This window comes from Eucyclogobius newberryi, unplaced genomic scaffold (genome assembly GCF_026437365.1).
Source record: "Eucyclogobius newberryi isolate DKJ021-1_F unplaced genomic scaffold, fEucNew1.0.hap1 SCAF_13, whole genome shotgun sequence".
NCBI classification, from domain to species: domain Eukaryota; kingdom Metazoa; phylum Chordata; class Actinopteri; order Gobiiformes; family Gobiidae; genus Eucyclogobius; species Eucyclogobius newberryi.
Window position 1 is genome coordinate 19124601 of NW_027315757.1, and position 14000 is coordinate 19138600.

At 44.5% G+C, this 14000-nt stretch overlaps 1 protein-coding gene across 1 annotated transcript; it reads left to right on the plus strand.

Moving 5' to 3' along the window:
• Positions 1 to 5278: 5278 nt before the first annotated feature.
• Positions 5279 to 12891, plus strand: LOC140358156 (keratin, type I cytoskeletal 13-like). Its single transcript, XM_072442839.1, has 10 exons — positions 5279 to 5405; positions 6807 to 6930; positions 7714 to 7986; positions 9420 to 9502; positions 9634 to 9790; positions 11147 to 11308; positions 11386 to 11511; positions 11628 to 11702; positions 11786 to 11937; positions 12396 to 12891. The coding sequence occupies exons 1-10, from the start codon at positions 5380 to 5382 to the stop codon at positions 12793 to 12795; spliced, it is 1578 nt and encodes a 525-aa protein (XP_072298940.1). The 5' UTR covers positions 5279 to 5379; the 3' UTR covers positions 12796 to 12891.
• The last annotated feature ends 1109 nt before the right edge of the window (positions 12892 to 14000 follow it).

Sequence of the window (14000 nt, forward strand, 5' to 3'; positions counted from 1 at the left end):
CTGGAAGGTGCAGTCTTTATGTGGAGAGGAAGAGCGTTCCAAAGTGTGGGGCCGACTACAGGAAAGGCCCGGTCGCCCTGGCTTTTGTGACAAGAAATTGGAACTGGCCCTCAGCCTCAGCGAGCGCAGGAGTTTAGGGAACAATGAGGTCTGAAATACACGGGGCCAGACCATGAAACGCTTTAACAATAACATTTTAAAATCAACTCTAAAATGAACGAGGAGCCAGTGCAGTGAGGATAACATAGGTTTTGAACTAACTGTAAGCGTGACAGGTTAGCTTGTTAGCTTGTTAGCACGTTAGCTTGGCTGATCCCAGTGTACAGTGCATTACAGTAGTCGAGACGTGTAGAGATAAAAGCACGGATCACCCGCTCCAGGGCACTAAAAAGATAAAACTCATTTGAGTCTCAATAAAAGCCTGAGGTGATAAAAACTAGATTTAACCACAGCATTATCTGCTTCTCAAACTTAAAATCTCAATGATGAACCAAGGCTGGTGGAAGTTAAAATCAACTGCTTTGTTTGGCTTAAAAACAACAATTTCCGTTTTTGACTCATTCAGGTTTAGGACATTCACATCCACACAAGCATTGACACCATCTAAGCATTTCAGGAGGGGCCACTATTTTATACTGGTAGTCATGGCAGATAGACCTGGGAATCGGCATAAAAGTGATATAATTTCACATGTTTTCTAAAGATTTGACCAAACAGCAGAGCGTACAAAGAAAAAAGAATGGGTCTGACAATAGAGCCCTGTGGGACTCCACAATGTAGAGGAACTTATTACGTTTGAAACAATAAACAACATTACATTTTTATCCGCAGTCCTTCTGCAAATGGAAGCGTGTCAGTCCTGGTTCAGACCCAGTTCAGACCTGGTTCAGTCCTGGTTCAGACCCAGTTCAGACCCGGTTCAGATCCCAAACCCCACAGGCTGTTGTAGTTTTTCCAGCAGGAAGAGGGTCTTAGGACAGGGGGATGCTGGGACATTGTCTCCGTACACAAACTGTTGCACCTCCAGCCACGACTCCGTAAAACTGATTAAGTTTGTGAACGAAACCACCCTCATCGCCATGACGACACCACCCTCATCTCAGACGGGGATGAGTGCATCTACAGGAGTGAGGTGGAGCGGCTGGTGTGCTGGTGCAGCGGTAACAACATGGAGCTCAACGCCCAGAAGACGGTGGAGATGATCGTGGACTTCAGGAAAGTCACAGCCCCCCAGCCCCCCGTCACCATCTCAGACTCCCTCCACTTTCTCTGCACCACCATCACCCGGGACCTCAAGTGGGGGCCCACCATCAGCTCCCTCATCAAGAAGGCCCAGCTGAGGAAAGCCAAGCTGCCAGCGGAGATGACGGGGTGCACGGTGGCAAAGGCGGTTAGCGCTCTTGCCTTGGTCTGGTCTCGATTCCCGGACCAGATCAACATCACATGATTTCTCTGGGTGGAGTCTGCATGTTCTCCCCGTGTTACCGTGGGTTCTCTCCGGGTTCTCCGGCTCCTCCCACTGTCCAAAGACATGCATGTGTCAGGTAAAATTGGCTACTCTAAATTGGACAGGTGTCGAAAATTAGCATATTTGCCAATGTAAATGCTATGTCCATATTAAATAAAGTGCAGTTCTACACGACCGTCATTGAGTCCATCCTCACCTCCTCCATCACCGTGTGGTACGCTGGAGCCACAGCCAGGGATAAACAGAGACCCTCTGCTGAGAAGGTGATCGGCCGCGAACGTCTCCAGGGCTCTGGAATGAGCAGGTCGGATCACAGCCGACTAGCCGACACGGACGATTTGAGCCACTCCCCTCAATCAGGAGGCCACTCCCCTCAGGCAGGAGGCTACGGTCCATCCGGACCAGAACCTCCCGCCACAAGAACAGCTTCTTTCCCTCTGCTATTGAATTCAGTTGAGTTCAGCATGAACACTGCACTCACTGCACTGTTCACTTCTTATTGCACTACATATTTTATTTATGTACATATCATGCCTATTTCTAACCTTATTTTAACTTTATTTACTTACTTTTTTTTAAACTTTTTTTTATATATCTGGCTGTTTTGTATTCATTGTTCAATGTTGTGTTGTTTGTGTTGCATCGAATCACCAGGACAAGTTCTGGCAATGAAAATTAAAATAGCAATAAACCTTATTCTGATTCTGATTCATCCATTTGCTTATTTTGTTTGACGATTTTTTTATGTCTCTATTTTCTTCTTGGGTTATAAATCTCTGATTTTCATTTCTAAACAAATTAAAAACATGTATAGTAGACTCCGCCTCCTGGGACTCCCCTGAAAGACTGAATCTCTGTGGGACTTTCCTGCTGCTGATGTCAAGATTAAGAGAAAGTTTCCGGACTTTCAAGCTTCAGAGGTCAGAGGTCAGTCCTATCTACAGAGGTCAGAGGTCTCTACAGAGGTCAGTCCTATCGACAGAGGTCAGTCCTATCGACAGAGGTCAGTCCTATCGACAGAGGTCAGTCCTATCTACAGAGGTCAGTCCACAAGCTCCAGACCTGGACCTGAAGACTGGAGGACTCTTCTTCAGCGATGCCGATCCAGAGTTTTGTACAATGTGTGTGTAATAAAAATCTCATGTGAAGGAATATATTGTCATTTTGTACATTTTGTTTCTAGATGTACAATAAAGTTTTCCCATTTGATTTGAACAATTTCATGTCCCATTTTTTCTAATGCCAGCATGATTCTATGATTCAAGGACTTATGCTCTTAACAGTGTTTATTTCCCCCATAAGCTTCTCCAAAGTTCCATTATTATGTGTGACTCTGCGCGATCATTTCAGTTCATCGTTGTCGGTTCATCCGCGGCGTTTGAGACGTGAGAATCACAAACCACAAAACCACTGACTCAGCAGAAACTCAAACCTGAACTTCTGAGTTATTGTACACTTTCTTTCCCATGTGGTTCTGACACTTTGATTAATGTTGTTTTTGACCCAGAGCCACAAATCACATTCTGCACTTGATGAGTTTGAGAAAGATAAACAAAGTCTAACTCTTGTAATGAGCGCGATTAGAGCTGCTGCTATTGTGACCAACATATTTCACTATTTAATTATTTTTCATTTCAACTCGAGCCAAGCCCCTCCCCTTTCCCTCTCCCTCCCTTCCTTACTCTCTCCTTTTCTCTCTCTCTTTTCTCTCTCTCCTTGCCCTCTCTTTCCTCCCCCCTCCTCTCTCTCCCCTCTCTCTCTCTTTTCTTTCCCTCTTCATCTCCTCTCTCTCCCTCCTCTCTCCCCCTATCTCTCTATCCACTCTCCTCCCCGTTCTCTATTTCTTTCTCTCTCTTTCCCTCTCTTTTCCTTGCTTCTCTCTCTCTCTTTTCTCTCTCTCCTTTCCTTGCCCTCTCTTTCCTTCCCCCTCCTCTCTCTCCCCTATCTCTCTCTCTTTTCTTTCCCTCTTCCTCTCCTCTCTCTCCCTCCTCTCTCCTCCACTCTCCTCCCCCTTCTCTCTTTCTTTCCCTCTCTTTCCCTTTCTTTCCCCTCTCTCTCTCCCTCTGTCCCTTTTTCCTTTCCCCTCTCTCTTTCCCTCTCTCGTTCTCTCTCTCTTTTCCTTTCTTTCCTCTCTCTGCTTTCCTTTTCCTCTCTCTCCTCTTTCCCTCTCTTTTATTTTATTTTTCCCTCTCTCTTTCCCTCTCTTTTTTCCCTCTCTTTTTCCCTCACTTTTCTTTCATTTCCCTCTCTCCTTTCTTTTCCCTCTCTCTCCCTCCTCTCCCTCTTCCCCCCTCTCTCTCTTTGAAATTTCCAGACATTTTTATGACATACTGTATCATTTATGATTTATTTCTTTATTTAAACGCTTCCACATTAAACTCGCTCAGACCGCGAGGCGCCGGGTTAAAGGTCGGAAAATTACAATGTGCAGTTGTCTATAAACCTCTTTTCTCTCTTTAATCCTATTTATGACCCGGAACCGATTAGCGCTCATGACGTGTGAAATTCAACGCAAAATGCAGCGTGATATGGCGTCACTCAGTACGGAAATGAGCGCTGCTGTCGGATCCACCCGATTAGACCAGTTTGAAAGCGACGTATGGGAGCTGGAAAAGGGGGGAGGAAACGGAGCACGCTTCCTGGAGAGGGTGGTCCCGGAGCTCCTTGTAGGCAACTCTGGCACCACCCTCTAACGTGTTGTGTCTTTTTGCACAAATCTGTTGCTCTTGAATCAAAAGACAACTGACAGTAAACCTCTAATTGTGCTGGCGTTTGGTCAAAGAGCTCAGTCAGGCGTAGAAGTCGAGCAGCAGCATCTCACTCAAGTTCACCAGTTCTTTTCCCGACCTTCATGTGCAGTTCTCACTTTGGAAGAACATTTTGTGGTGTTGGTTTTTGATGTCCGATACTCGTCTGGAGCTTTGGCTCTGAATCAAACATGTCACTTTCCTCTTTGTCCAAGTCGCTCCTTTGTCAAATAAAGATCCAGATATTGCACAGTTTTGGAGGAGCTTCTTACAACTTCAGTTATAGAGCAGGGCTATCCAACATACGGCCCGGGAGCCAAATCAGGCCGCCCAAGCAATTTAATCCGCCCCCCTGGTTTATTTCTGAGTTGGCACTAGTTTAGACCTGGTTTGATCTTGGTTTAGTTCTTGTTTGATTTTTCTTTAGACCTGTTTGGATTCTGGATCAGTCCTGGACGTTCAATGTTTTGTCAGAAAACTCGCACTTAGTTTTTGTTCCAACACGGTTCAGCCTTAGAGCACAGATGTGACTCGTTCTTTTTATGTATCTTATTATTTACACCATTTGCCAGCTTCGCATTGCAGTGTTTTCTGTTTGTTTCAACGGTTTAAAAGCCAAACAGAGAGAGAGAGATTCACATGAGCCTGGAGAATATTAGTTACAGTTTGCGGAACAGTTAAACCTTCAGTTAAACCTTCAGTTAAACCTGTCCCTGTCTAATACTTCAAACTATTTATAAGCCAAGACAAGGGCTGGTTTCACACGGCCTTTAAGGCGTCTTTAAAGGGCATCTCCAAACTCTTTTGTTCAGGTGTCATTTCAGATCATCATTCTCTCGCAAGTGAAAATCGCCCGAGAGAAAAAGAAAATAATGATTAAGAAAAGTGTTTTAAGCCGCAGAGGGTGAGGCAGCACTCGCGGCTCCTCAGGTGCTTTGGATTCGCATCACTATTTTTATTAAGCATTTTATTATCTTTATTACACAACAAGTAGCTGCTGCTCCACCCAGGTGTGCCCATATAAAGGCTGTGTGTTTGATCCTGACAATACTTCACTCAGAGCAGTGCAAGGCCTCCTCCTGAAGGACCTCCAGAGTCTCCAGTGTCTCCAGAACCTCCAGAGCCCACGAACATCCCTCAGAGTCCAGCTGAATCTAACTCAACATGAGCATGATGGGCTACAGCAGCAGGTGAGTCATCTATTATTTATTTATGTTCAGACCTGGATTGGACTTGGTTTGGATCTGGGGTAGTCCTGGTTTGGATGTTCTTACAGTTGCACCGATTCAGGTTTTTAAGTTCTGATACTGATATTTGTACTTTGAACCAGCACCATTTTCCTTTAAACGACTTCAAAGTGTTTTCAAAATGGTTAAAAGGAGGATCGGATCAACATCAGAAGAGAGGAAAGAGATGCCTATTGTTTTTTTTATTTTTCAAAATTAAAAACATAAGACCACAAAAACCAACAAGACCAGAGAGAAATAAATTGGGTAAAATTGAAAACAAAATTGTAGGAAAGTGAGACATCCAAAGAAAAAGAAAGTCAAGGGACACAAACTTACAAAGCAAATATATATATATATATATATATATATATATATATATATATATATATATATTTAATTTAATTTTGTGTGTGTCAATTATAATGTCAGTCCAGTTTGTGTCCTACATTTTTTTTGTGATGGCCTTATCCCCCTGATGCCATAAGTATGTTCCAAAGACGTTTATTGTGTCCCTGGCAGAGGTTTTGAGCCCCAAACACACAAAACCTATGAAATTGAGTAAAATGATATGTGCCAAAAATAGTCTCCAATGCCTTGTGAATTTCTGTCCATTATGTTTGTGGTGAATCAATATTTAATCCATAAATGCTTCCAAATTCCACAGTATTTGCCATTGTATCAATACTGGAGTGTTTGTCCTCTGAGGGTCAGTGCCTCAAATCCCCAACATTAGAAAAGTGCAATCTGAAGATTAAGGTTAATTTTATTGTCCTCGTAGAGAGATTTGTCCTCTGCGTTTGACCCATGCTTCAGTGCCACAAGAGCATGTCCTCAGGAGCAGCACAGTGGCAGTTTGCACGTTCTCCCTATGTGTGCACAGATGCTAGTTGTATTTGTAATACAACAGTGATGGGCGGCAACAGCTGTGATTTTGGGCATTTATTTATTTCAAAATTATGTGTCTGGACAAAACAGACTGAAACACAAATGAAATTACCTTTTATAACAAAGACAGTGGTATTATTAAATAAAAATATCAAAATATAATAAACTATTTCTGTTACATTAATACACTTGTGTATTTCAAATACCGGTACACATATTTTAACTTAAACTTAACTAAAATAGTGATATATTGTAGAAAAATATATTGATTGCATGTATCATGATATTGTGGTTTCATGAGCCGTGCAGCGAATCACGAGGGGCCCAGAGAGTCCCAGCCCTGCTTTTGACTGTCAGTTACTAAAAGAGTCGTTGGTCAAAATGGCACAGGTCTGACCCAGCAAACATCTGACCAGTGGGGGGCGCTCCAGCAGCAGCAGCAGCAGTAATCACATATGTCTGCACTGCACCCTGCAGGTCCATGGGGGGCGGCGGCGGCGGCAGGTCCATGGGCGGCAGCAGGTCCATGGGCGGCGGCGGCGGCATGTTCAGTGGATCTGGAGGAAATGTCCGGATGTCGTCTGCAACATCTCTATACGGAGTGAGTACTGTAAAGACTCAACCTCCCACAATCCTCTTCTCTGGGGCGTGGCTACTGTAAAGACTCAACCTCCCACAATCCTCTGGGGCGCGTGAGTACTGTAAAGACTCAACCTCCCACAATCCTCTGCTCTGGGGCGTGAGTACTGTAAAGACTCAACCTCCCACAATCCTCTGCTCTGGGGCGTGAGTACTGTAAAGACTCAACCTCCCACAATCCTCTGGGGCGCGTGAGTACTGTAAAGACTCAACCTCCCACAATCCTCTGCTCTGGGGCGTGAGTACTGTAAAGACTCAACCTCCCACAATCCTCTGGGGCGCGTGAGTACTGTAAAGACTCAACCTCCCACAATCCTCTGCTCTGGGGCGTGAGTACTGTAAAGACTCAACCTCCCACAATCCTCTGGGGCGTGAGTACTGTAAAGGCTCAACCTCCCACAATGCTGCTCTGTGATTGGTCTGAACCACCACCAATCACTGTCACAACAGCTGCAGCTGATGAATTCTCACAAATATCACTACAATTTATCTGTCTGGCCTGGTTAGTTCTGAACATTTCTGACTCAAATCACGCTCATTACAACTGTGTGCCTACATTAGCACATTAGCATGTCGGGCTGGCCTTTGTTCAGTTCCTCATGGTAATTTCCTCTGCTGCCAGTAGATGGAGCGCTAACACAAATCCTGATGAGAGAACGCCCGACTGAGAGGAAGTCCTGTGTTTTATTCTACGTTTTAAAACTTGGCTCAAATGATTAATCACTTGTTTTTAATGTGTTTTTAGGTCGAAGGAGGTGGAATCAGTTATGGGTCCGCGTTTGGAAGTGGCGCTGGGTCTGGAGCAGGGGGCGGAGACCAGGCGATCTCGGCCAATGAGAAGGCGACGATGCAGAACCTAAACGACCGTTTGGCTACGTACTTGGACAAGGTGCGGCTGCTGGAGACGGCCAACGCTGAGCTCGAGGCCAAGATCCTGGGCTTTCTCGACCAGAAGTCTTCCCCCTCGTCCCGGGACTACAGCGCCTACTACATCACCATCAAGGAACTGCAGGACAAGGTCAGATTTCAAAAACCATCCAGATGAAACTTGTGGAACTTTTACTGTTGTGAGTTTCTTTGGGAGTTGAATGAACACGAGACACTCACATTCACAGTCACATGATACTGGAGGAGCTGATGTGTGGCCCCTGGTGTGAGCTCTGTGTGTGGCCCCTGGTGTGAGCTCTGTGTGTGGCCCCTGGTGTGAGCTCTTTGAACTGTGCTGCTACTTCCAGTTGACTCGAATGTCTGTGAATTCTCTTTAGCTTCATCTCCATGAGGTTTTCTCTGACCAGTCAGAAGTGACCAGCGCATCACAGGTGGATAATGACAATGTTCATACTTCACCACTTCACCTTCACTTTAGGTTTAGCTTTTGTTTCAGATCTCACCCACTAACTGTGTTTGGAACAACGTCCAATAGAAATGCTAACGTGAAAAAATAAATAGTTTGGGCCAAAAAAAACAGACAAACGCCAGTGGATAAGGTGAGGGGCCCCATGTCCCCCATGTCCCCTATGTTTTCTTTCTTAAGGCTAGATGCTGCAGATTATATAATTTTAAAACTTAATAATAAACTACATATGAGAACAATACATTTTTTATAATGTTATGTTTTTATATAGAAAATAGCATAAAAATGTCACATATTTGTGACAATTCAATCTGAAAAATTGACAGAATTTAAATTCCTTGCTTCATTTTGTTAACATATCAGACAAAAAACATTTACAGCAAGGATTTTGGTGTTTGTTATTTAGTTTTTGACTGAAAATTGGCCCAACATTTAGTATTAGTATATAATTAGTATATAATATTTAGACTTAAATCTGTAATAAATCAGACGTGTTGGTTCTTTCAGAATCGTGTCGAGTCCAAGAGTAAAGTAAAGTTTGGTGTAGGAGCTGCTTTAAGGCCTGATCTTTATGTCTCTGTGGGAGCAGAGACATAAAGGAAGTGGATTCAGTGGAAGAATAAAACATCTTTAGGTGACGATCGGACACTTTTGTTGTTTCCACATGAAAGTTTAAATGTGGAGAGAAAAAACTGACAAAAAAAATAACAAAAATAAAAATTGACTAAATTACTTTTACCTTTAGTATTTTGCCTTACTTTTATTTATTTTCCCTGTTTCCTGGCGAATTTTAATGTGGTAAAAGTGTAACATTTTTATCATTTGCATTTTTAGGTTAGAATTAGCATTGAGTCACACCTTAATAAACACAGATGTCTCCTCCAGTCAAGACCTTGTTTTGTGTGTTGGACTTAACATAATCCACCTGTGACTCGCTGTTTGCCGTCTTTAAATATGGAGGATTTGCTTGTGGCTCTGCAGTAAACTCTTTATGGCAAACGCAGATTCGTACATTTGACCCAGAAGCAGTGGGTTATTATGTGTCCCAGCCCTGCTTGGCTTCAACGATCAAACGTTGTGTTCTTGTGTTTGTGCAGATCCTGGAAGCCACAATGGTGAACGCAAGTCTGTATCTCGCCATCGACAACGCCAAACTCACCGTCGACGATTTCAGGTCCAAGTGAGTATGACAAAGATGCCCTCCCACAGGTCTGGTCTCTGCTCTGCGCTCTGCTCTGGTCTTTGTGCTGGTCTTGGTTTTGGTTTGCTCTGGTCTCTGGTCCTGTCCCTAACCCGGATGCCCTCCCTCAGGTACGAAAACGAGCTGTCCATGCGTCAGTCTGTGGAGGCCGACATCGCAGGCTTGAGGAGGGTCACGGATGAGCTGACTATGGGGCGCTCAGACCTGGAGATGCAGATCGAGGGGCTGAATGAAGAGCTCATCTTCCTCAAGAAGAACCACGAGGAGGTACTCACGCTGCACCACACAGCCTTGCATGAAGTACTGCCTCTGAAGGTACTGCCTCTGAAGGTACTGCCTCTGAAGGTACTGCCTCTGAAGGTACTGCCTCTGAAGATATTGCCTCTGAAGGTACTGCCTCTGAAGGTACTGCCTCTGAAGGTATTGCCGCTGAAGGTACTGCCTCTGAAGGTACTGCCTCTGAAGGTACTGCCTCTGAAGGTACTGCCTCTGAAGGTATTACCTCTGAAGGTACTGCCTCTGAAGGTACTGCCTCTGAAGGTACTGCCTCTGAATGTGCTGCCTCTGAATGTGCTGCCTCTGAAGGTACTGCCTCTGAAGGTACTGCCTCTGAATGTGCTGCCTCTGAAGGTACTGCCTCTGAAGGTACTGCCTCTGAATGTGCTACCTCTGAAGGTATTGCCTCTGAAGGTACTGTCTCTGAAGGTACTGCCTCTGAAGGTACTGCCTCTGAAGGTACTGCCTCTGAAGGTACTGCCTCTGAATGTGCTGCCTCTGAATGTGCTGCCTCTGAAGGTACTGCCTCTGAAGGTACTGCCTCTGAATGTGCTGCCTCTGAAGGTACTGCCTCTGAAGGTACTGCCTCTGAATGTGCTACCTCTGAAGGTACTGCCTCTGAAGGTACTGTCTCTGAAGGTACTGCCTCTGAAGGTACCCGCACAGTAAAGTAAAAGTTACTTGACCTGCAGATGTTCCAAAACCCTGCAGTAACTTCTAAAGAACATTTTTAAACTCCGTCATGAGGTTCTGTATTCCCTCCACTGCCTCTAGAATGCTTCAGAACGATCTGAGTTTGTTTTTTAAAGTCGCACCTTCTGACCCAGTCCTGTGTCCCAGGACCAAAAGGTTATATCATTAAATGATAGAAAATATATAAGCAAGCATTATTTTCAGACAAACAAAGAGCAGTGTTGAAATTATATTTTCCAGTCATATGCTTGGGATTTTTACAATTTAAGTTGCACTAATTATTACTTTGATAATCTGACTCTGACCAGACATCGCTCTTGTCTGGAACCACTGACCTATGGAACTCTTTGTCCCTGTCCAAACACACCTCTGTTCAAAGCCAAGTCAAAGGCTCAATGGCCTGTAATACATCCATTAAAAGTACTGTAGTAGTAGACGTCTGAACACGTTTTTTGAAATGTTATGGCTTGAAAAATAGTGTCCACACCACGACATTGGATTTTGCTGGACGAAGGAGGGACCACATCCACTGTTATTGTTCTTTTATTGCTTCTCAAAGAACATTGAATTTGACACAAGTTTGTTTGATAGATTGAAGTATCAATGCTTTTCCGCACTGTGCTGACCCCTGACCCTGTCCTGTCTCTCCTCCAGGAGCTGTTGTCCATGCGCACTCAGATGAGTGGTCAGGTGAACGTGGAGGTGGACGCTGCTCCTCAGGAAGACCTCACCAAAATGATGGAGGAGATCCGCGAACACTACGAGGCTGTGGCCGCCAAGAACATGCGAGACTTGGAGAACTGGTACCAGGGCAAGGTCTGGGCTTACATTTTTCTCTGTGCCCGTGTTCTAAAGATTGTGAACCTGAAGAACCTCACTGTGTTTGTCCTTAGAGCGAGAACCTGAACCGAGAAGTGGCAGACCAGACCGAGTCCTTACAGACCACCAAGTCTGAGATCACAGAACTCAAAAGAACTCTGCAGGCGCTGGAGATAGAACTGCAGTCCCAAATGTCCATGGTACAAGGACTGAACCAAGACTAAACCAAGACTTAACATGGTCTAAACCAGGACTAAACCAGGACAAGACCAGGACTAAACCAGGACTAACTCAGGTTTTTGTTTTTTTCCTGTAGAAAGCATCTCTAGAGGCGACTCTCGCTGAAACTCAGGAGCGTTACTCCATGAAGCTGAACAGATTCCAGAACAAGGTCAAATGTTCTTCTTGTGTGTCAGAAGCCTTCTCCGTGCACCAGATGCCCTCCCTCACACTCTTCTCTCGCTCTTTGAGCAGGTGACATATATGGAGGAGCAGCTGGTGCAGGTCAGAGCAGACTCGGAGCGACAGGGACAAGAGTACCAAATGCTGCTGGACATCAAGACCAAACTGGAGATGGAGATTGCAGAATACCGCCGCCTGCTGGACGGAGAAGGAGGCAGCAGCAGGTACACCACTCTGAAGAGCTGTTTTGTTATATTTATTTGGTTTATTTGAATAGGTACGATACAAAACAGACTTTACGGGAGCTGATTAAAGACTTTACTGCAGCTGCTCAAGGACTTTACTGCAGCTGCTCGAAGACTTTACTGCAGCTGCTCAAGGACTTTACTGCAGCTGCTCGAATACTTTACTGCAGCTGCTCAAGGACTTTACTGCAGCTGCTCAAGGATGCAGCTGCTCAAGGACTTTACTGCAGCTGCTCAAGGACTTTACTGCAGCTGCTCGAAGACTTTACTGCAGCTGCTCAAGGACTTTACTGCAGCTGCTCAAGGACTTTACAGTAGCTGCTCAAGGACTGTGAGTGTAGCCTGACTACTCTGTGGCTCCATAGAACACAGATGGGAGAGAATCTTAGACAGACATTTCAGATTTATGGGTTTAACTGGGTTCTGTCTCTCCACAGCATGTCCTCATCATCATCCAAGTCTGGATTTGGAATGGGGTCTGGCTCTGGACTGGGGTCTGGCTCTGGACTGGGGTCTGGCTCTGGCTCCGGACTGGGGTCTGGTTCTGGGGCTGGGGTTGGATCCGGGGATGGTTCTGGGAATGGAGCCGATGCTGGATCTGGTGCTGGATCTGGTTCCGGTGATGGATCTGGTTCCGGTGCTGGATCTGGTTCCGGTGATGGATCTGGTTCCGGTGATGGATCTGGTTCCGGTGATGGATCTGGTGCCGTTAATGGATCAGAACTTGCTGCTCCGATGAGAATGAAACAAACCAAACAGAAAGTGATTACAATCGTGGAAGAAGTGGTGGATGGAAAGGTTGTGAGCTCCACGGAGAGCGAGGTCTACATAGATTAAACCAGGATTGAAACAGGACTAAACAAGTTTAAAACCAGCTCTAAAACAGTTCTTGTCATTGTTTAACCAGATTCAAATTAAATCTTCTCTTCTCGATCTTCTGTGTCCTGTTTTTTCTGAAATGAATTAAATATTTAAGAAAGGTCTTATGCCAAACAACGCCAGCCTGAGGTTTAAGGTCTGGATAACAAAAGGCATAATTTTTCTTTGACCAGATTGTAAACAAAAAAATGAAAGAAAAGCTTTGATATGCTGAAGGAACTTTTATAGATGTTTACAGATAAAGAGTTATTATAACAATAAATAACAGATAAACCAACCCTGACAAGTAAAACCTTCTGATTGAAAATGTTATCTGAACTTTCAAGGAAAATAATTACATAGTATAAATGTATTAGAATTCTTCAGAATTGTGGGAACCTTCCCGTCTTCTCCTTTTACTTCGCCCTTTTTAGGATATTTGATGTTAAACATAGATATAATTATGTAAACAGAATTAACTGACATTAGAATAAACATTAAAGCCGCAAGCGGCATCCAACGGCCCTCGCGGGCCGCCGGCCTTCCGACTCTGCGCTTTCGACTTGATAAAGATGGCGCCCTTATTGTGTTGAATTAAAAAAGAACTTGACAAACGGCGACACATTGGACATGGCCAATCCAGTGCAAATCAACACAAGTGTCAGTCAAATTTGCTGCTCCGCCGCACAGAGACCGTAGCACTTAGAATAAAAATATGGATAACTTTTGATGCCCCACTTGTGTAGATGATATTTCCCAAAGTAAAGCTTGATCGAGCTATTGCCCACGGAGGAGTTTGTTAAAGTGTGAAGCGTAAATGTGAACATTTCAAAGATTTGGCATTTTCCCCATTTGTGACAGTATATTTGCAGCTCCACGGCTCAGAGACCGTACCACTTAAAATCAAAGTATGACTAACTTTTGATGCCCCGCTTGTGTAGATGATTTTCCCCAAATATGAGCTTGATCGGGCTTTCGCCCTAGGAGGAGTTCGTTAAAGTGTGAAGCGTAAAAATGTGGTCATTTTAGAGATTTCGCTGTTTTCCCATTTCTGACATATATTTGCGGGACCGCCACACAGAGACCGTAGCACTTGGAATCCAAATATGGATACGTTTTGATGCCCCGCTTGTGTAGATGATATTCTCCAAATATGAACTTGATCGGACAATCGCCCTAGGAGG

Excerpts from the sequence above, each read along its gene's own strand:
- LOC140358156 (XM_072442839.1), top strand. The coding sequence starts at position 5,380 with ATGAGCATGATGGGCTACAGCAGCAG. Across the intron at positions 5,406-6,806 it reads ATGATGGGCTACAGCAGCAG|GTCCATGGGGGGCGGCGGCG; the intron begins GTGAGTCATCTA and ends TGCACCCTGCAG. Across the intron at positions 6,931-7,713 it reads CTGCAACATCTCTATACGGA|GTCGAAGGAGGTGGAATCAG; the intron begins GTGAGTACTGTA and ends ATGTGTTTTTAG.